This window comes from Hyla sarda, chromosome 6, assembly GCF_029499605.1.
Source record: "Hyla sarda isolate aHylSar1 chromosome 6, aHylSar1.hap1, whole genome shotgun sequence".
Taxonomy (NCBI): domain Eukaryota; kingdom Metazoa; phylum Chordata; class Amphibia; order Anura; family Hylidae; genus Hyla; species Hyla sarda.
The window spans coordinates 52759637-52782533 of NC_079194.1; the positions used below are offsets into that span (position 1 = coordinate 52759637).

Genomic DNA, 22897 nt, shown 5'->3' on the forward strand with positions numbered 1-22897 from the left:
ACTATGTCTGTGCCCCTTTGTCGCATATGGGGGAACAGGTAGCGTCATGCTCCTGAACCCTCCCCTCAAAAAGGGAAACAAAAAGGGAGGAAAAAAAGCTAACTAAACAGCCCTTACTAGAAAATAATAAAGGACCAGGTCTGGGGAGCTCCCAGACCTGTGTCTTGACTCCTATTGACACTAGCTAAAACTGATTTCCTCACTTCCAGTGGGCGGGTATATCCTGCCAGGGAGGAGTCGACTTTTCCTAGTGTCAGCGCCTCCTAGTGGCAAGAGCATATACCCATCAGTATAGGTGTCCCCCAATTTAGAGCGACCGAGAAATACAGGAAGTGAGGGTGGACAAGTAGGGCTCTGTGCAGGCTCCTGGCCTATCAATCATCCTTATGAGCCGGGAGTGTGTCACAGAGCCCCGCTTGTCCCCGTTGCACAGAGCCCTGCTTGTCTTCAGTGTACAGTGCCCTGCTTGTTCACCCACACTTCCTGTATTTGGACACCTCACAGACAAAATAAACATTTTTTAAATCAATGCATAATACAAATATACATATAAATGGTATCTACATTATATAGAAAGTTTTTTATAACGACAGGTACACTTAAAGTGATTGTCCAGCGAATCGATAAACCTGTGTTTATTGTCAAAGAATAATAAAGCAACTCACTAATCTTTTATTAGCCATAGCGAAGAAATCTTCCATATCAGCTCTGCTCTCTCCGTTGTAAACGGTGATGTCACAGGCCCTGAAAGCAATCTGTTCCATCTCTCCTGTCAGCACAGGGCAAGACCAGTGATATGAAGAGGGGAGCCGGTATTAGTGCTTTTTAGATATAGGACTTACAGCTGCAACATTCAGATGGCAGGGTGAGAATTTGTTGTAAACAACATGAAAGCATGGATCCATCCTGCCTTATATCAATGGTTCAAGTTACTTAAATTTTCATTTGAGGGCTGCAATGTTCGTGTAACCAAAGCTGGAGATCCACCCATGGCGTAGTATAATAAATCTATGGATCAGATTAAACAAAATCAGGAATTGCTCAGCGACTATACCTGCACCATGGTAGAAATAAGACTACTCAGAATTTTCATCTGTCTCACACAGTTTATTTAACAATAAGTAATAAATGAAATGCAACAATTTGTACAGTGATTTAAATCTTGTATTTAGGAGAGCCCGGTTCATTGCATGATTTACACCATTTAACACCACGTTATTGAAAGAGGAGGGGGGGAGGGAGACATGGAAAGACAGTCTCTTTCCTGTTTCTCCATGTACAAATTTTCCAAAAAGGAGAAAAAGGATTGAACAGTCATGACCAGCATCATGGAGAACACTGGCATTCTCAGTTCTCTTTTATTCTGATGTTACAGTAACATGAATGGGGGTAATAAAAAAAAATAACCCCAAAAAAATAAAAAAAAATAAAACAAAAGTGTTTTAATAACTAATAACCTTTTCCAGAATCTACAGTCCAATAAATATAGTACATCTGACCTGGCTGGTGCAATAATATACTAAAAAATAAAATATATTTCCTTGATGCCCCTTTGAAACATGTATACATAACACCATTTAGGTTGCAAATACTTGCCTTAACAGAATATTTTTTCTGGGCTTCTCTTGTAAAGATAAGGTACACAAGGCAAAAGGGGAAGGGGGGGGGGGGGGGGGGGGGGAGGGGTAAAAATTTACATTATTCTTATGCCTTGTACCCGATCCACTCCCAGCACAGAAAAGAAGGGTGGGGCTATTTTATTTATATATAGATTTATTTATATATATATGTATATATATATATATTTATATCTCTTCTGTTTTAAAGCAACATTAAACCATCCTCTGAAAACCTCTGTGTTCGCAGCACAGCAGTCCCTTTCTCACCCAATTTCATACCATCCATGCCCGGGAATAGGGCAACTGACCATACAAAAATAACAAAACAAAAAAAAAAAAAAAAAGAACAAACCCTTTCCGGCTGTGATTCACGATTCCTTTACCAAAGGAGTCAGATATAATATAATATTTTGGTTATTTTAATAAATAAAATATTATAGTATATATGTAATAAAATCACAGCCCCTGGAAAAAGTGTGAGCCCTGTGTCGAGTGCAACTTGTGGCCAGTGAAAGAATTCTATTGACGTGGATTAGAGACAATGACGAAGACGAGGATGGTAACACAGGGGGGGATTGGGGGAAAAAAATGGCTATACAGAAACCGTCTAACACCAAATAAAAGCAGTCAACGTTTTATCCATTTTCATTAATTTAAGAAAATTAAGACCAAAAAAAAATAATAATTCACAACATAAAAACAGATACTCATGTGTTAGGTGTGGAGAAGATAAGGAGCTAGGGAATACTCTGCATCATAACAGGAAGATATCAAGAGGCTGGCCCAGCCACTGAAAATATATTCTTTGTAATAATTATAATAACAATATTAATATATGCCCCTCCCCACTGTCTGCAGGCCTTTTAGTTTTTTTTTGTTTTTTTTTACCCTAAGCACAGCGTCTCTGGAGAATTAAAAAAAAAATATGAAAAAAAAAAATTTTTTTTTGAAAATACCCACAAGCCCTTCTTCCCACCCTCCCCAATCCACAAAAAGAAACACAGCTGTTCTTCAGTATAAAAAGTCAGTCTGAGAAGAAAATAAGTTTGTTTTTCTTTTCTGGATTTTTTTTTTTTACACGTAGTCTTTTGCCAATGTAAAGGATGGAAGTGCGACTTCCTTCTGTCCCTCCCCCCCAAGTCTTAGTGGATGTCTAGTGTACTCTGTGAAAGGCTGGGATTAAGGTCCGAGTTGTCTCCACTCAGACCCAGGTCAGAGATTCCCCCTCCGTGAAGACCAGCCATCTGAGACAGCATAGCTGAGGGATCCGGGCTCCCGTAGTGTCCTTGATCCATAGGGTTCCCTTGCCCTACGCCTACCATTCCCGGATGAGGCGAACTTGTCTGGGGAGAAACGTGATGAGGGGATGGCTGGGGCTGCATGCGAGGAGATGGGCTAGAATGAGGGGGTTGGGATTGGGGACGTGGAGATGGTACGGGCTGGGGGGACCGCACCTGGTTACTTAATGAAGGAGGGAGTTGCTGGCCTTGGAGGTGGGGCGACTGGGCAGGACCCGGCAGCATATGTTGCTGTGGACTCATTGGATTCTGCTGTGCTGGAGATCCAATCTGCTGGTGCAAAAGGCGCTGCTGGAAGGTCTGCAAACTATTGCCAGCATCTCCAGGAATTCCCTGGCTCATCTGTGCAATGCTACCTTGTTGCATCTGCATATGGTGCTGAAGTCGTTGCTGCTGCGTATAACCGCCCATAACCTGGTGCTGCTGAAACTGACTATGGTTCACCATCCCAGGACCAGCTCCTTGTTGCTGTTGCTGCTGTTGTTGTTGTTGCTGCTGCTGCTGCTGTTGTTGCTGCTGCTGCTGCTGTTGTTGTTGCTGATGCATCATTTGTTGACGTCGAAGAATCATTTCCCGGAACTGTGACGATATTCCAGCATGGTTCATGTTCACCTGTTGGCCCTGTGAATTCATCCCCACAATACCTGTTTGCGAAGGTGGCTGTTGTTGAGGTGACTGCTGCTGAGGTGCTTGAGGTGGCTGGGACATGGTAGGGCGCGGTCCTATTGCCTGCATCGGATTCATGCCCTGCATGCCTGCATTGGAGTGCACAACTTGGGATGGCATTCCTGGCATGTTGCCAACACCCTGTGGGGCTTGGTTGCTGGCGTATTTGGCTGCTCTCTGCTTGATGAAAGCGGCCAAAAGCTGCGGATTAGAGTGCAGGATATTCAGTACCTGCTGCTGTTGCATTGGTGAACTGGGAGATCGTAGAGTGCGCAGAAGGTTTTGAAGTGCAGCTTGCGGCAAGGTGCCTTGCTTAGCTTGGCTTGGTCCAGGAACTTGTCCCATACCTGGCTGACCAGGAGGCATATTTATTGGTTGCCCCTGTTGTACAGGCATGACAGGTGTTCTCTGCATGTTTGGCTGCATTGCTTGGGGTTGGCCAAGGCCGGTTTGTACCCATGGAGGTTGTGGCTGCTGTTGGGGCTGTTGCATGCCTGCTGGATTCATTCCAGAATCCATAAGACTGGGTCCTCGTGGACCTTGCTGTGGATTCATTCCCATTGGCTGCATGGGTTGCATTTGGTGCGAGTTCATCATGGGCCTAGGGAAAATCTGAGTCTTTGCCATTTGCCTTTGAGTCTCTGCTGCCCGCTGAATTTGCATGGCTATCTCCACAGCCGCAGGCGGAGGACCAGGCTGCTGCACCGATCCTCCCTGGGGTGGTGTGGGTGGAGTCATTTGTCCAGCTGCCTTGCCTTGTGATATATTACTGGAGGACTGAGCACGTCCCATACCATATGGAGGCATACTATTGGGTGGTGGTGGCTGAGGCTGCGATGATTGCTGGGACTGAGGTTGAGGGGTCTGTGGTGTTGGAGGTTGCTGTCCAGTGGGTGTTGTTGGGCCAGCAGAATTTGGTGAGGGAAGCCCTTGCTGGGGAACAACTACACCTGTTCTCTGCATGCTAGCCATACGCCTCCGCAGCATTTGGGCTTGCTGAAGTCTGTGCTGTAGTTGTTGCTGCCGTAATTTCTGCTTGATATTGAGGCAGAAGGGCACAGGGCACTTGTTCTCTTGGCAGTGTTTAGCATGATAGCAACAGAGAGCAATGAGTTGCTTGCAAATAGGACAGCCGCCATTGGTCTTGCGTTTGCAGCCCTTTGTGTGCTGAACCACCCTTTTCATCTTCTGGCAAGATGGCAGAGAACAGTTTGCATTACGGCACTGGCAAGCATGAACCAAAGACTGGATGCAACGTTGTATGCTGAGTCGGCGAGAATCTCCAGGACTTTGTATTGCGGCCGATTGCTGATTGTTACTCTCATCATCCAAACCAAGCCCAAGTTTCTCCATTTTGTGCTCATGGGTTTTTGTACTAAAGCAAGTATTGCACAAATCGTAATCCTGAATAGGAAAGAAAAAAGAAAAAAAAAAAGGCTTGATCAGTAAAACTTGGAATCTGAAACATTTTGTAATTAGATTAGAAATGTAAAAATATATTGTATCACATTTATATATCCACTGCTGAAAAAATAAAGGGAACACTAATATAACACATCCTAGATCTGAATGAATGAACTAATCGTATGAAATACTTTCGTCTTTACATAGTTGAATGTGCTGACAACAAAATCACACAAAAATTATCAATGGAAATCAAATTTATCAACCCATGGAGGTCTGGATATGGAGTCTATCACGTCTGTCATGTGCTCAGTGTGAACCTGCTTTCATCTGTAAAGAACACAGGGCGCCAGTGGCAAATTTGCCAATCTTGGTGTTCTCTGGCAAATGCCAAACGTCCTGCACGGTATTGGGCCACAACCCCCACTTGTGGATGTCGGGCCCTCATACCACACTCATGGAGTCTGTTTCTGATCGTTTGAGTGGACACATGCATATTTGTGGCCTGCTGGAGGTCATTTTGAAGGGCTCTGGCAGTGCTCCTCCAAAGACGGAGGTGGTGGTCCTGCTGCTGGGTTGTTGCCCTCCTACAGCCTCCTCCACGTCTCCTGATGTACTGGCCTTTCTCCTGGTAGCGCCTCCATGCTCTGGACACTACGCTGACAGACACAGCAAACCTTCTTGCCACAGCTCGCATTGATGTGCTATCCTGGATGAGCTGCACTATCTGAGACAGTGGTGTGGGTTGTAGACTCCGTCTCATGCTACCACTAGAGTGAAAGCACCGCCAGCATTCAAAAGTGACCAAAACATCAGCCAGGAAGCATAGGAACTAAGTGGTCTGTGGTCACCACCTGCAGAACCACTCCTTTATTGGGGGGTGTCTTGCTAATTTCCCATAATTTCCACCTGTTGTCTGTTCCATTTGCACAACAGCATGTGAAATTGATTGTCAATCAGTGTTGCTTCCTGAGTGGACAGTGGGATTGACTTGGAGTTACACTGTGTTGTTTCAGTGTTCCTTTTTTGAGCAGTGTACATCTCTATAATCCATACATCTTTTATACAATATTTAATTTATTTTTTCACTTTTTATTTTCCTTTATTTTAATTAACTTAAGGACACACACCCTCTGATCAAACTATTTACATTACAATTAAATTCTACATCAGCCGTGCACTGGGCACAAGAAATTGTACGTCTTAAAAGCATAACTATGTATCAGGCCCTTTTTACGCTGATCTTGGTACAGGCAATAAAATTGTAATAAGTAATAATACCGCAAGCTTACCTCACAAACCGTGCAGTGCCATCTGGTTTCCACATGATGCTTGCATTCATTGCAGGTGTAAACAAAGCGGTCCTGGCTCTGGGTGTGAAGTTCCACTAACATGCACATTGTCGACCATTTGGCTCTACGTAGAGAAGAGAACTCTAGGTGTTTGTCCCTGGCCAGAGTTAGGAAGGCATCCCGTCCATCCATCAAGTCACAAGGGATTAGGGGATCTGGTTCCACAATTGGGGGAAGAGTGTTGGCAGTGGGGGCAGCGATCAGACGGATAACAAAAAAGACCTATAAAAATAAAAAAAATTACAGTAAAAATTAAGAATAATGATAAAATTCTGAACAAATGAGAACTAGTTTAAAGCTATAGGACAGCGTTTCCCAACCAGTGTACCTCCAGCTGTTGTAATATAGCAACAGCTGGAGGCACACTGGTTGAGAAACACTTTTAGGGTAAAAATATAATTGTCTATATAAGAGTAATGCAGAAGCAAGAGAGACTCGGCAACTCACCATTTCTTGCAGAAATCACGTTCCTTTATTCCAAAAGGTAAGACTGATAACACATTAAGGCAGGGGAGGGCAGCAGAAGAGGCGTAGCTTGAAGAAGTGCCAACCTGGCACGAAACCGTGCAGTCCTACCCGCACCCCCTGCCTCTTCTGCTGCCCTCCCCTGCCTTAATGTGTTATCCGTCTTACCTTTTGGAATAAAGGAACGTGATTTCTGCAAGAAATGGTGAGTTGCCGAGTCTCTTGCTTCTGCATTACACTGATTGTAGGTCTATTCTTGTGGCACCACCTGATTCTGCACCTGTGACAGCCGGCAGCAACATACACGCTCTCCAGTTCAGACGTTGCGTCTTTTCTACATTATATATTATTTATATATATAATATATTTAAATATTATATATATATATATATATATATATATATATATATATATATATATATATATATCACAATAATTCTCTCTCTCTATAATTATACACACAGTCATGGCTTATTTGCTTTGTGTGTATTGGAACTAAACCAAAAAAGGGAGGGAAAAAAAAGCAAATTGGACATAATGTCACCAAACTCCAAAAATGGGCTGGAAATGACATCAGTCGCTTCCTATAACCATCAATAAGCTTCTTACACCTCTCAGCGAGAATGTTTGACCACTCTTCCTTTGCAAAACTGCTGCAAGTCCCTTATCCACAGATGTTCAATGGGATTAGATCTGGACTCATTGTTGCCACTTCAGAACTCTCCAGCACTTTGTTGCCATCCATTTCTGGGGGCTTTTTGACTATGTTTGGGGTCATTGTCCTGCTGGAAGACCCTAGATCCCTGATTCAAACCCAGCTTTCTGACACTGGGCTGTATAGCGCGACCCAAAATCTGTTGGTAATCCTCCGATTTCATGATGCCTTGTACACATTCAAGGCCCCCAGTGCCAGAGGCAACAAAACAACCCCAAAACATCATTGAACCTCCACCATATTTCACTGTAGGTACTGTGTTCTTTTCTTTGTAGGCCTCATTTCGTTTTCAGTAAACAGTAGAATGATGTGCTTTGCCAAAAAGCTCTATCTTGGTCTCCTCTGTCCACAAGACATTTTCCCAGAAGGATTTTGGTTACTCAAGTTCATTTTGGCAAAATGTAGTCTTGCTTTATGTCTGTGTCAACAGTGGGGTCCTCCTGTGTCTCCTGCCATAGCGTTTCATTTCGACGGATAGTTCGCGCTGACACTGATGCTCCCTGAGCCTGCAGGACAGCTTGAATATCTTTGGAACTTGTTTGGGGCTGCTTATCCACCATCCGGACTATCCTGCATTGACACTTATCATCAATTTTTCTCTTCCGTCCACGCCCAGGGAGATTAGCTACAGTGCCATGGGTTGCAAACTTCTTGATAATGTTGCGCACTGTGGACAAAGACAAATCTAGATCTCTGGAGATGGACTTGTAACCTTGAGATTGTTGATATTTTCCACAATTTTGGTTCTCAAGTCCTCAGACAGTTCTCTTCTCTTTCTGTTGTCCATGCTTAGTGTGGTACACACAGACACACAAGACTAAGTGAACTTCTCTCCTTTTTATCTGCTTTCAGGTGTGATTTTTATATTGCCCACACCTGTTACTTGCCCCAGGTGAGTTTAGAGGAGCATCACATGCTTGAAACAATCCTATTTTTCCACAACTTTGAAAGGGTGGCAATAATTTTGTCCAGCCCATTTTTGGAGTTTGGTGTGACATTATGTCCAATTTGCTTTTTTACTCCTTTTTTGGTTTAGTTCCAATACACACAAAGGGAATAAACATGTGTACAGCAAAACATGTGTTACTGCAATCCTTTTCTGTGAGAAATACTTAAATTTCTAGAAAAATTTCAGGGATGCCAACATTTACGGCCATGAGACAGTGTGTGTGCAGGGGCGGACACAGACAGCAGAGGGCCCCTGTGCAAAGAATGTGCCTGCCCCCCATATGTCTATTGTTCAGGAACCCCCCCCGCTCTCATTACCCCTCCTGCTTCCATTAACCCCCTGCTCCTTGCATTCACCTCATCCTGCCCATCCACTTCTATTACCCCCCCCCCTCATGCTTCCATTGCCCCCCCCCTGCTCTTTCTTCCATTCACCCCTCCTGCCCCTGCTTCCATTCACCCCCTCCACTTCCATTACCCCCTGCTCCTTCCATTCTCCCCATCCTACCCCTTCTTCCATTCACCCCCATGCTTCCACTACTCCCCTGCACCCATTAACCCCTCCACCTTCCATTCACCCCATCCTGCCCCTATCCTTAGGTAGATAGATCGATATGAGAGATCGATAGATATGAGATTGATAGGACATAGATCAGTGTTTTCCAACCAGGGTGTCTCCAGCTATTGCAAAACTACAACTCCCAGCATGTCTGGACTGTAGTTTTGCAACAGCTGGAGGCACCATGGTAGTGAATCACTGATCTATGCCCAGTCTACCTATCTATATATCATAGTGTTTACCAACCAGTGTGTCTCCAGCTGTTGCAAAACTACAACTCCCAGCACTCCCTTTTTGTGTCTAACTCCCAGCATGCCTGGACAGCCAAAGGCTGTCCTGGCATGCTGGGAGTTGTAGTCTTGCAACATGTAGGTACTTTTGTTGAGAAACACTGCAAACTTGCAAAGCCCTAACCCGCTCATCTTTATAAAGTTACCTACTGTTCACACAGCCCACGGCCCTCAACTCACCGGGGATGCCATGTAATCCGAGACAGGGGCCACATGATGCCGGGGATGAAGAGGAGCTGAGGCAGTTGTTCCTCATGAAGTTATCGGGGGATGAAGCACGGCCTGATGCAGGGACAGGTCAGAGGGCTTGGAGCTAACTTCCTGCCTGTGCGGGGCACGTCTACTCCAACCAGCCCCTCTGCTCTTAGAGCGACAGTTACACTAATTGGGGGGGGGGAGGGGGGGGGGCTGGGGGGCTCCCTCTCAAGGCCCGGGCCCAGCGTACAGATACCTCTATAGCTATGCCACTGGCGGTGGGCCCCCTTACTTGCTGGGCCCTTGTGCAGTTGAACCTGCTGCACATATGGTTTGTCCGCTCCTGTGTGCGCGCGCGCATATATATTTTTTTATCTATATATCTGTAGTACATGACCTGCATTATATCGGTGTCAGCTTGATGAACCACCCACCTCTTTGTGTTTCTCCATAGTCGCATACAGTTTCTGAGACAAATCATTGGAAACGTTAGGCATTCCAGGTTTCTTCTTACTTCCTCGACTTAAACTGCTCTTGTTCTTACTGGTCTTTTTATTGTTCTTCTTCTTAGCGTTTTTGCTATCACCTTTTCCAACCTTATTGAATAGAAAATAAAGAAAATTTTTATATTTTCTGCCAATTAGTGGTTAAAAAAAAAAAAAAACAACAACAACATTTTAATAAAGTTTTCAGACACAAGATGTTTTCCAGCAAAACACATTTATCACCTTTCCACAGCATAGGTGATAAATGTCTTATTGCTGAGGGCTCCACTGCTAGGACCCCCATTATCACCAGTATGGAAGCTGCACAAAAGGGAGAGATGACCGGAAGATGCAGCCATCGTGCTTCCGGTGCCACTTGCATCTTCCCCTTTCTCTTTTTTAACAACGAAAACAAAAAAGGGAAAACCTTTTAATACTGCACCTAGAATATTAAAAATTTTAGAAAATATAGTCTTTACAGACTGCCAAAAAACACCAAAAGCTAAAAATAAGCATATACATACTCTATAATGATTTATAGAAGAGAGATCGAGATATATATATATATATATATATATATATATATATATATATATATATATATATATATATATATATATATATATAAATATATTATATATATATAAATATAAAGATATATTTAAGTTTATGAACTTGTAGTTTAAAAAGGAACCTGCATTTACCTCAATGCTTTCACTGCCGGTATTTTCTTCCCGCTTTCTTTCTTCCTCCTCCTGTTCTAACTCTTTAATACTTTCTTCTAGAACATTTGGCCAGAAGTCGCCTTCAAAATATGGCAACTCCTTTGCGCTTGTCAGCCTGTCCTCTGTTGCCTGCTTAAAAATATCCTGTTTGGGGAAAACAAATGTGATGGAAGTTACACAAGATGCACAAAAAGTATCTAAAAGGTGATGTTACTGAACGATTTCTAGGAGTCTGTTCTAACAATGATATTTTATAAAAAAAAAAAAAAAAAAAAATTATATCTACCGTATTTATCGGCGTATAACACGCATTTTTTAAGTGTTATACGCCGATAAGCGGGCGCTTTAAATCAATGAACTGCAGCGGCTTTTGCAGGGGCAGAGACCTGCCGTCTTCTCTGCCCCTGCCTGTCCTGGGGTCTAGAGCCCTGCTGCCGACGCTTCTCTCCCCCTGGCTATCGGTGCCGCTGCCCCATTGCAGGCGCCGATAGCCAGGGGGAGAGAAGCGGCGCCGGCATTGGGGCAGCGGCGCCGACAGACGGGGGAGAGAAGGGGAAGCGGCACCCATTGCCGGCGCCGCTGCCCCCCCCCCCCCCCATTCCCGCTTGTATAATTACCTGTTGCCAGGGTCGGATCCACGCTGCTTCAGGCCTCCGGTGTGCGTCCCCTGCGTCGTTGCTATGCACTGCGAGACGCAATGACGAGTGACGTCACTCGTCATTGCGTCTCGCAGCGCATAGCAACGACGCAGGGGACGCACACCAGAGGCCTGAAGCAGCGTGGACCCGACCCCGGCAACAGGTAATTATACAAGCGGGAATGGGGGAGGCAATGGGGCCGCTGCCCCTACTCTCCCCCTGTCGGCGCCGCTGCCCCATTACCGGCGCCGACAGCCAGGGAGAGAGAAGGGGCAGCGGCGCCGATAGCAGGGGGAGAGAAGCGGCGGCAACAGGGCTCTAGACCCCAGGAAAGGCAGGGGGAGAGAAGCGGGCAGCGACGGCCTCTCTCCCCCTGCCTTTCCTGGGGGCTTCTGCGGGGTCAGAAACAGTTAATCGGGGTATACGAATGCACCCTAATTTTACCAAGGATATTTGGGTAAAAAACTTTTTTTTACCCAAATATCCTTGGTAAAATGAGGGTGCGTGTTATACCCCGATAAATACGGTAAATAAAAAACTTTGTAGGGAACTATTAAAACATATCTATATACTTTACAACATCCTATTAAATAGGGCAGTGTTTCCCAACTAGGGTGCCTCCAACTGTTGCCAAACTACAACTCCCAGCATGCCCAGACAGCCGAAGGCTGTCTGGGCATGCTGGGAGTTGTAGTTTGGCCACAGCTGGAGGCACCCTAGTTGGGAAACACTTAATAGGTAATGGCATTTGAACAAATTTTACGACGATCAATAGTTTGGGGGGGTATAAAAAATGCTTCTTTCTCCTGCTATCAAACTCCCCCTAAAAATTTTATATCCGAATTAAAAAGCCTGCAATCCGATTCCCATTTTCTCAACAAGCCACACAGACCTTGTAGTCATGAACGATGCGCTCTGACACAGACTTGTCCAACATCTTCTTGTACCATTCTTGTAGGCGTTTGGGTTTTGGTATCTTCTGGTCCATGGGGTGACAGTGGAAGATGTAGTCATCGCCCTCACTAGGAGGACAGGCCCATATATGCCCTGTTGTGTACCTGGCAGAAGACGGGAAATAGGTTGGTCATGTAGGACTACCATTTTACCTGGTAAGGTGACTGACTTAACACAGGCTGTGGCACTTACCCAAGTCTCTTCACATACTCCAAGTAGCCAATTAGGATTTCATGGTAGACCGCCGTTCTTAGATGCCTTGGCCGAAAAAAGTGAACACTATCCAGATAGGAAATGTATACTCGCCTAAAAGACAAAACAGGAAACAAATAAATAAAGAGATCTAAAAGTATACCAACATATACATATTGATAGCCGGGGGTAAGGTCCCCAAAAAGAGTGGGAGAACACAAATTTATCATTAAAACTGAACCTTTATTGTATCTTTCAAACATTTGTAACCGCGACCCCTTTACAGCGCAGGAAGGGAAACTTTTTTTTTATTTTTTATATGAGTGAGGTTTGACCAATATTTGTTTTATTTTCTGACTAAAAGATAGTCCATTATCCAGCATAATAAATAGATTTATTCTCTTTTGGAGTAAAAACACCATTGTCACCTATGCAGTGGTGTTTGGTGGCAGTCAGTCAATCTTGGCTGCCACCAAAACTATTAAATAGTTTGTTGTTTTTAAACTGGGAACCAACCTTAATATTTAGTTATTTTATTCATTTATTTTAAAGGGCAGGTCACCTTAAAGATTTATATATAACTTTGTGAAAGTAGTTCCAGGATAACATGTCTTCTATTCATGCAAATCTCCATTCTGGGCTAAGTAGTCAAGTGGGCCGTCCTTACTTAGTGACTGACAGCTATTTGTGTATTAAGAGTACTGTCAATCACTGAGTAGGACCACGCTTGACAAGGGGGAACTCCGGTGGAAACAAGTAGAAAAGAAAGGATTTCAATCAACTGGTGCCTAAAAGTTAAAAGAGATTTGTAAATTACTTCTATTAAAAAAATCTTAATCCTTCCAGTACTTATTAGCTGCTATATAATACAGAGACATTTGTTAATTTCTTTCCAGTGTGACAACAGTGCTCTCTGCTGACAGCTCTCTCCGTGTCAGAAACTGTCCAGATTAGAATCATATCCCCATAGAAAACCTCTCCTGCTCTGGACAGTTCCTGACACGGACAGAGGTGTCAGCAGAGAGCACTCTGGTCAGGCTGGAAAAAACTTCACACATTTCTCTGTAGTATATACAGCAGCTGATAAGTATTAGATGGGTTAAGATTTTTAAATAGAAGTGATTTCCAAATATGTTTAACTTTCTTGCACCAGTTGATTTGAAAAAAAAAAAAAATTTCCACCGGAGTTCCCCTTTAAAGTGGGATGCCCAGCAGTCCGTCTGATGACATGAGTTTCAGCACTAACCTCAGGCAACAGGATTGCACTTTTAGTTTAACAGTATCTTGTAGCCAGCCACCTTAAATTACGCTTGAATTAGTTTTGCATCCTGTCCTTGCCCTGAGCGCTCCATTGTCAGACATTAAGTAATCATTTAGATCCGATCTGTTATTGATACCTACCTCTGGTTGGGTTGTGGACAATCAGAGCCATATTCCTGTACATGCATGCCAAAGAAGCACAATTCTGCACCATCCACTTCTTCGAAGGCAAATAAGGCTTTTGTCCGATAAGGAAAGGATTCTGCCATTTCTCCAGTGTCCACAAACCTAAAATACACATCAAACGTTACATTTAAGCCTTCTCTGAAGTATTCAGGTGAACATTTATTAAGTAAACTGCATGCTGACATTTCAAGTATCAACACAACTATTGCAAATATTGAAGTATTTATTACAATTTCTTGTAATCATTTGGCCCATCTAGTCTGCCCAATAATCTGAATCCTATCAATAGTCCAGAGCATATCCAGCGGGAGATGGCCTTGGAAGCCGGGAGCCCCTTGCGTCTCCCATCAGGAAGAAAAAACAAAAGAATCAAACCTCCGGAAGTAGGAAGTGACCAACAAGTAGGTCCCAACCGCTCGAACCAGCTTGTGAAGCCGGCGTTCCCGCGCATGAGAAGGGGACGAGCAGAAAGAAGGCAACACTATCTCCTCGTTCAAGTGAAATTAAGTCACAACCTTGGGTTAAAAGGAGAGTACCGTCGTAGGACCACCTTGTCTTGGTGAAGCACCAGAAAAGGGGAACAGCAAGAGAGGGCAGCCAACTCAGACACACAGCAACCTGACATGATGGGGACAAGGAATGTCACCTTCCAGGAAAGGAATCGAAGGGAAACCTGCCCAAAAGGCTAAAATTGAGTGCCCTGCAGAGCATCCAAAACGAGGTTGAGGTTCCAAAGTGCAGTGGGGGACCGGAACAGAGACCTCGTGAGCCATGCCCTGTAAAAAAGTGCACAAATGAAAGTTGGCAGCAATGGGGCGTTGGAAAAAAACAAAGTGCCGAAACCTGCACCTTGATGGAACTGAGGGCAAGGCGCGTTTCCAGGCCCGATTGCAAAAAGGCCAAGAGATTTGGCATGGAAAAAAAGGTGGGAGAGAGAGAACGAGCCTCACACCAACAGAAATATGCCCAACAGGTACAGTGGTATATCCTGGCGGACAAGGGCTTCAGGATACCGAGCATGGTCCGGATCACACGGGTAGAGAATTGCGCGCCCTCAAAATCGCGGTTTCAACCGCCACGCAGTCAAACGCAGCAGAAGTGAACTGGGGTGGCAGAGAGGACATAAAGAGGTCGGGACGATCCGGAAGATGGAAGGGAACATCTGCCAAGAGACTGACCACGTCCATGTACCACACGCAACAAGGCCAATCCGGAGCCACCAGGATCGCCGAGACACCCTCCGCCTTAAGCTTCTAGATGACCCTGGGAAGAACTGGAAGAGGAGGGAAGAGGTAGGGGAGAGTGAAGGGGGTCCAAGGAACCATGAGGGCATCCACTGCCAGGGCCAGGGGATCCCGCGACCTGGAAACTAAGCAAGGGCCTTTCCTGTTCCAGCGGGACGCGAAGAGATTCACGTCTGGAGTTCCCCAGCAGTGACAGATCTGAGCATAGACCTCTGGGTGAAGGGACCACTCGCCAGTGGTGGAGCGACTTAGAAAGTCCGCTTCCCAATTGTCGATCACGGGAATGTGAACCGCTGATATGACTGGAACGTGAAGTTCCACCCAAGAGAGGAGGACTTCAACACTTCCCTCATGGCCGCTGAGCTGCGATTGCGGTCCTGGTGATTGATGTATGCCACGGCTGTGGCGTTGTCCGTCTGCACCCGTTCCGGAAGACCCCGCAGCAACTCAAGTGAAGAAGGCACAGGAAGATCGCACGGTGCTCTAGAACATTGATGGGTAGGCCGGGCTCCGAAGGGGTCCAACAGCCCTGGACCATTTTGTCCCAAAAGACAACACCCCCCCCTCCCCTCCCACCACCACCACATCCGAGGAGACTCACATCCGTGGTCAGAACATGCCAACGGAGAGGCAGTAAGGAGCAGCCCGGAGGAGAGGAGACCAAAGCCACCAAAGGAGGGAGTGGTGAACTCTGAGCAGAAGCCTGATCCCGTGGTGGAGAGGGGGGATTTGTCCCACAGAGAGGATGGGCCACTGGAGGGGACGGTACCGAAATTGAGCAACGAGAACTGCCTTCATGGAAGCCACCATCCTGCCCAGAACAGACATGCAAGCACGGACGGACAGAAATCAGACCCGGCCACCGAAGTAAGCAAATTCCCAACAGCTCCCGGAGCTTGCCCTCCGGAAGAGTGAATCGAGCCGCCGCTGCATCGAAGCAGATCCCGGGAATAGTGAGAGATTGGGATGGAGACAGGTTGGATTTCTCACAGTTGATAATCCAACCGAAACTAGAGTTTCTGCAGAGTGATGTTGAGAATGACCCAATTCTGCTCCAGGGAGGGCACCTTGATGAGAAGGTCGCCCAGACAGGGTAGGACGGAGACACCGCGAGAGCGGAGGACAGCCACGACTGCCGCCAGCATCTTCGTGAAGACTTGTGGTGCAGTCGCCAGCCCGAACGGCAGGGCGACAAACTGAAAATGACCCGCAGGAACCGTGAACCTGAGAAAATGCTGGGTGGCCAGGAAGATAGGAATGTGCAAATTGGCGTCCTGTATGTCCACGGAAGAGAGGAATTCCCCCGGATGCATGGAGGAGACAACTGACCGCAGGGATTCCATCCGGAAGTGTTGCAGCAGTACATGATGTTTTAGAAGCTTCAAGTCGAGAATGGGCCGAACAGTGCCGCCCTTCTTGGGAACTACGAAAAGATAGGAGTAGAACCCTGAAAAACACCAGGCACGATCACGCACTGGAACAGGAGGGTGTGAAGGTCCACCTGAAAAGCGGGAGACCGAGGGGGGGGGGGCAGTATCTGAAAAAATTATCCCGGGGGAATAGAAGAGAATTCGATTTCGATGGCAATAGGACATGACCTGACGAACCCAAGCATCCTAAACGTGCGCCAGCCAAACGTCCCTAAAGAGGGACAGACGACCACCCACCTGAGTGTGAAGACTCGGATGGGGGCGCACCCTCAGGCAATAGGAGGCTTGCGAGTCCCGGACTTGGAAGAGGGGCGGTTGGAGCAGGGGCCCCAATTCCAGGAGGGGCGAGACTTGAAGGACGGCCCCCTCCTATCCGGTGAGGTCGCCGGTTTGTGTGAGTGACCCGAGAAACGAAAAGGAGCGAAAAGAAGTCTTCCGTGGCGAGTCCGATATTGGGGCAAATGAGAACTCTTGCCCCCAGTAGACTCAGAGATGATCTCATCTAGGTGCTTGCCAAAGAGACGAGACCCCACAAAGGGAAGCTCAGTAAGGAAAGCTTAGAGGCTGCATCGACATTCCAAGCCTTAAGCCACATGGAGCGCCGAAGAGCCACTAGATTGCTCGAGGTAAAGGCAGCGCAGCGAGCCGACTCGAAGAAGGCCGAGCAGAGGTAGTCTCCTGCACTGGCAATGTGCTGAGCTAGATCTGCCAAATCTCCGGGGGATGCACCCGCTAAAATCCCCTGACGCAACTGACCGGCCCAAATCAAAAAGGGCCTTGGACACCCAAGTAGAGACAAAGGCTGAAGCCAAAGCTGAACCTGCCGTCTCAAAAGCAAATTTCGTCAAATGTTCAATGCGCTTATCAGAGGGATGATTAAAAGGAGGGGTCCTAGGGTCGGACATAAGCACTAGTAAGTCAGACAGCCAGCAAGAAAAGGAGAGATCTCATGAAACCACCGAGACTCTCTTTGGAACTTCACCTGGAAAATGAGTAACCGGACTGTAACCGCGGGAGCGGCAAGAATGGGGAAGGTGACCTGGTGGAGTAGAAAGCCATGCAGACACAGTCTGGCTATCTGGCATAGGAATCATCACCACACAGGGTGCTGTAGACAAATCGACCGAGAAAAGTTTCTTAGTGGTAGCCAAGCATGGTCAGTGTTTTTAAATTTAATTGCTATGGGGTGGACAGTGATCGCCCCATTACTGTCCTCAAAATCTATCAGTCGCAGACATTGAAAGTAGAGGCAAGATGAACTGTCTAGTTGCTCTGCTCTAAAGGGAACACAATCCCCTGAATAGGGTTTACAGCATAAGGACACCCAGTGATCAGTCTCACTTATTCAATTCTGCCAATAAAGGCCATCATGAGCCAACCTAACATTTTTGCAAACATCTAGAGTTGGCATAACTTTTGAATATAATTTTAGAACACAACCCAAAAAGTCCCCCACACTGTGGGATACAGAAAGAGGCTACATGTAAGCAAATTGTTAACCCCCAGCTTCTGTCCAGTACTTACTTTGCCTTCATCCCGGGCTTTACTTCGACTGTTTTATCAGACGCATGAACGACACGCACTGACACTTCTCCAGCCTCAGTATTTGCTTGTCTTCGCAGATATTCGTTGACACGATTCTCCAAAAAGGTGCCCAATCTTGTAGTTGGGAGCCCTGTAGAGAGAGTTTGTAAATGTGAAATTAATGCAATGCCAAGCATCAGGCAGCGCTATCAGGGTTTCCTCTCAACCACTTACGTTTTGCAGAAAACTTGTTCTCTTTTCTGGTCCGGCCAGTTTTCTTTAAGCAGCCGTCACACACAAAACTGCAGTTTGGAAAAGAAATCACAATTTTATAAAACAGAATAAAAAATTAAAAAAATATAACAGTAAGAGTCAACTTAAAAGGCTTAGCTACCTTACAAAATCTGACTTTATAACTGTAATCCTGTACATATAAAGTTAATGCAGAGATCTCGTCTCTATTAATCCCCAGGACTATATCTATAATACAGTGGCCACTTGTTTCCACACCAGCACAGAACAGTGAGAACTATGGAACTCTGCATGAGAAAGTTATCAAGGGAATGTCATTTAAAAGTAATATTACCCAATATAGTTTATGTATTACTGGTGCAGAAATGTCATATTTGGGGTCATAAAAGAAAAACTGTCTTTTTTGCCTTCTTTCAGATCAGCACTGCAGGGCAATAGGTAAGAAGAGATGGACCCGCAGTTAGGGCTGGGCGGTATACCGGTTCATACCGAATACCGAAATAGTTTTGCTGCACGATATGAATTTTGACCCATATTGTAATACCAGTTTGGCCCCTCCCCTTCAGGAATGAATGAATTATCAGCCCAGCGCTGCACTGTACCCATCGGGGAACTAATCATATGTGACCCGCGAGCGCTGTTCTGCCCCCCCTCTCCCCAATTAATTATAAGAGATACCATTATACACCGTGGAACCGCCATAAGTTACAAAAATACCGCGATACACATTTGGCCATACCGCCCAGCCCTACCCGCGGTATTGTTTAACAAGTATCATACAGTGACCTCAGGGTCCCTTTTTAAAAAATAAAATGTGCGTTTTAACTAACTTGCAGGTTCCCAGGGCTATAAGTATTGTATGTGTTACCCCCAGCATTTCCTGTATGTGATCGTAGTGACTTAAAGGGTACCTCTCAAATAAACTTTTGATATATTTTAGATTAATGAATGTTGAATAACTTTCCAATAGCACGTTAGTGGAAAATATGCTTCTTTCTATTGTATTTTTCCCGATCAGTCCTGTCAGCAAGAATTTCTGACTCATGCTGGAGTCCTAAACACTCAGAGCTGCCAGCCTGCTTTGTTCACAGCCAAACAGGCTGTGAACAAAGCAGGCTGGCAGCTCTGAGTGTTCTCCTTTGTGAACAAAGCAGACTGGCAGCTCGTAGTGTTTAGGACTCCAGCATGAGTCTGAAATGCTTGCTGCCGGGACTGGTAGGGAGACCCCTAGTGGTCATTTCTTCAAAGTGGAAAATTAAATAGAAAGAAGCATATTTTTTAATAACATGCAATTGTAAAGTTATTCTGCATACATTAATCTATAATATATCAAAAGTTTTTTTGATGAGAGGTACCCTTTAAATGGTATTTCCAGGGAAAAACCCATCGTGGGCCTATTCATTGGATAGGATTACAGTGAAAAGGTGACAGCAGTAGATACATAAAACAATCCCTGAAGCTCAATCCCATATGGGACAAATGCCCATACCTCATACGAGATAAGCATTATGTATGTTTTTAGAAGATTTTTATTTTATTTATTTTTTACCTCAGAAATGTAATCTTGTATTCTGGACATGCAGCAGTTACATTTTCCCATTGACAACCTAAAACTATGTGAAGAGAGAACTCACCCCGTTGGCCAAATGGTGTCATTGTGTAGGACACAAATTTGGTGCATTTTCCGACCACATTCCAAGCATTCCACTAACCTAAAATTAGAAGATCCATAGTTATACATCAGCTTCATCTCAAGAGAGGTTTTGTTGCATAGACATAAAGAGGTCTAAACTTGTCTGTTGCAGAGATGTGAATATAAGCCCTGACAGCCGAGCCCTTAAAACATTTCTGCACTTCAGCAGCACAATTTCTAAGAAGAAAAAACTTCACATTAAAAATACCAAAAGTTCACATTAACTATGGCTGCTGCACCACAATTTCGCTGCGCCTCCAAGTGCATGAAAACTGTAGTGCACAGCAATTGACACACACTACGCCGCCAGTGTTCCTACGCACAAAATAATGACCTACCTTTCCTAAAGCAAGCCATATAGCAGAAGGTGTAAAACAGACAAACTTGAATATATATCCTGAAAACAGGGGTCAATGTCCCTCAAATGAGAAGCAAAATATCTATTCTCTATGGGTTTTCCAAACATGATACTTTTGGCAATGTGCAGAAGTCCCATACAGAGTGAATGGCAGGGTGGTCGAGCATGCACACTGCTCCACCGTTCATTTAGGGGACAAATGACCTTCGTTCTCATTATCAGTGGGTGTCCTCTGTGATCATACTTCCAATGATCAGCCACATATATCCTAGTGTGTAGTTAGGGCAGTGTTTCCCAACCAGGGTGCCTCCAGATGTTGCAAAACTACAACTCCCAGCATGCCTGAACAGGCTTTGGTTGTCCAGGCATGCTGGGAGTTGTAGTTTTGCAACACCTGGAGGCAACATGGTTGGGAAACACTGAGCTAGGGGCATAAGTTTGGATAACTGATGACCCTTTAGGCATTACATATTGCCCATCCAAATCAGAGGAGAACTGTATAATGTGGGAAAGCACCTCCAGAGGAAGAGACACTCCAGAGGACCTCCCACCCCCATCCCCACTTAACGTTAGCAAACAGAAAATATAAAATATGGATTTTCTATACTAGACAACCCCAAACCCATGTAAGATCTTGAGCAGCTCTTAGTGTCCTTAAGATTCTAGACCAGTTTTTCCCAACCAGGGTGCCTCCAGCTGTTGCAAAACTACAACTCCCAGCATGCCCGGAGCAAAGTTCAGTACACTATAAGGACCCAATGGGGCAATATTTCCATACCAGGGTGCCTCCAGCTGTTGCCAAACTACAACTCCCAGCATGCCTAGAGCAAAGTTCAGTACAATATAAGGACCCAATGGGCCAATCTTTCCATACCAGGGTGCCTCCAGCTGTTGCAAAACTACAACTCCCAGCATGCCCAAAGCAAAGTTCAGTACACTATAAGGACCCAATGGGGCAATATTTCCATACCAGGGTGCCTCCAGCTGTTGCAAAACTACAACTCCCAGCATGCCCGGAGCAAAGTTCAGTACACTATAAGGACCAAATGGGGCAATATTTCCATACCAGGGTGCCTCCAGCTGTTGCAAAACTACAACTCCCAGCATGCCCAAAGCAAAGTTCAGTACACTATAAGGACCCAATGGGGCAATGTTTCCATACCAGGGTGCCTCCAGCTGTTGCAAAACTACAACTCCCAGCATGCCCGGAGCAAAGTTCAGTACAATATAAGGACCCAATGGGGCAATGTTTCCCCAACCAGGGTGCCTCCAGCTGTTGCAAAACTACAACTCCCAGCATGCCTGGACAGCCTTCGGCTGTCCAGGCATACTGGGAGTTGTAGTTTTGCAACAGCTGGAGGCACCCTGGTTGGGGAAACACTGGTCCAAACTATAAAACCCCTAAATAGTAGATATTTAACCAAGACTAAGCTGCTTCACAGTATTGCTCTAATGTACCTAAAATATAGTTGTGTGCTTGCATATATCCTTCAATGTGTCTGACCAATGCAAAGGCTGTTATTCAATATTTGGGGGTTTCCCATCAGAAAAAGTTATCCCCCTATTGGTGATGTTGAGAACAGGGAACCTTAGTCTCCCGTTACAATAGAATGGCGGGTTGTGCATGCGTGCTACCGCTCCAATCATTCTCTATGAACACTGTACTTGGCTGTTTCCACAGAAAATGAGTGGAGGCGCCACATGTGGACCCCGTCTCTCCATTCTAACGTGAGATAAAGGTCCCTGAACTTGAGAGCTGTGGGAACTTTCTCAAAATGGGTAAACCACTTATTATAAATGTAACATGACAGCAGATACATACAGTTCTGGGTCCAGGGTGTCGTTTTTCCGTTTGGAGAACTGTTCTTTGCTGATGGTTCTACGATAAACACAAAAACAATAAACACACAATAAAACACAGTTTACTAACATGCAGTTAAAGGGATTGTCTAACCCAGCATTTCCCAACCAAGGTGCCTGCAGCTGTTGCAAAACAACAACTCCTAGCATGCCAAGGCAGCCAAAGGCTGTCCAGGCATGCAGGGTGTTGTAGTTTCGCAACAGCTGGAGGCACCCTGGTTGGGAAATACTGGTCTAACCATTAAAGCGTTACGGTCACAAACTTTTGACAGTCAGATCTGACTACTGGCCGCAAAACCAACTAGTTGTAAATCATGATCATAGCAAATCTCAGGACTAAGAACAGGCGCGAACCTAACATCACATGCCTGGACAGAAGGTCAGAAGTTTATTAAGTGACAGTAATGCTTAAAGACTTAACAGGATAGAGGACATGTATGATTAGGGGAACCCACCGCTCTGCGATCTTAAAACTGGGGATCCAGAGCCTCGTTCTGGAATAGAGTAACAGTCAAATAACAATGCCATTCCATTCATTGTCCATGGGAGCGGCAAATAACAAAACATGACAGAACAACATCTAAC

General features: G+C 45.4%; 1 protein-coding gene across 7 annotated transcripts in view; it reads right to left on the reverse strand.

Moving 5' to 3' along the window:
* Nucleotides 1–822: 822 nt before the first annotated feature.
* Nucleotides 823–22897, reverse strand: part of EP300 (E1A binding protein p300) — a 72207-nt gene continuing 50132 nt past the window's right edge. For 2 of the 7 annotated variants that reach the window (XM_056523734.1, XM_056523735.1), the window contains exons 21-32: nucleotides 22768–22806; nucleotides 22275–22331; nucleotides 20036–20113; nucleotides 18384–18451; nucleotides 18150–18300; nucleotides 13907–14053; nucleotides 12506–12619; nucleotides 12252–12417; nucleotides 10701–10865; nucleotides 9946–10107; nucleotides 6280–6561; nucleotides 824–4987 (exon numbers count right to left, since the gene is read on the reverse strand). In XM_056523734.1, coding sequence (XP_056379709.1) covers nucleotides 2762–4987; nucleotides 6280–6561; nucleotides 9946–10107; nucleotides 10701–10865; nucleotides 12252–12417; nucleotides 12506–12619; nucleotides 13907–14053; nucleotides 18150–18300; nucleotides 18384–18451; nucleotides 20036–20113; nucleotides 22275–22331; nucleotides 22768–22806 — 3655 coding nt within the window. In that variant the 3' untranslated portion in view covers nucleotides 824–2761. Of the gene's footprint in view, nucleotides 4988–6279; nucleotides 6562–9945; nucleotides 10108–10700; nucleotides 10866–12251; nucleotides 12418–12505; nucleotides 12620–13906; nucleotides 14054–18149; nucleotides 18301–18383; nucleotides 18452–20035; nucleotides 20114–22274; nucleotides 22332–22767; nucleotides 22807–22897 lie in introns of all 7 variants that reach the window. The other 5 variants (XM_056523739.1, XM_056523738.1, XM_056523733.1 and 2 more) reach the window with 4 other exon arrangements.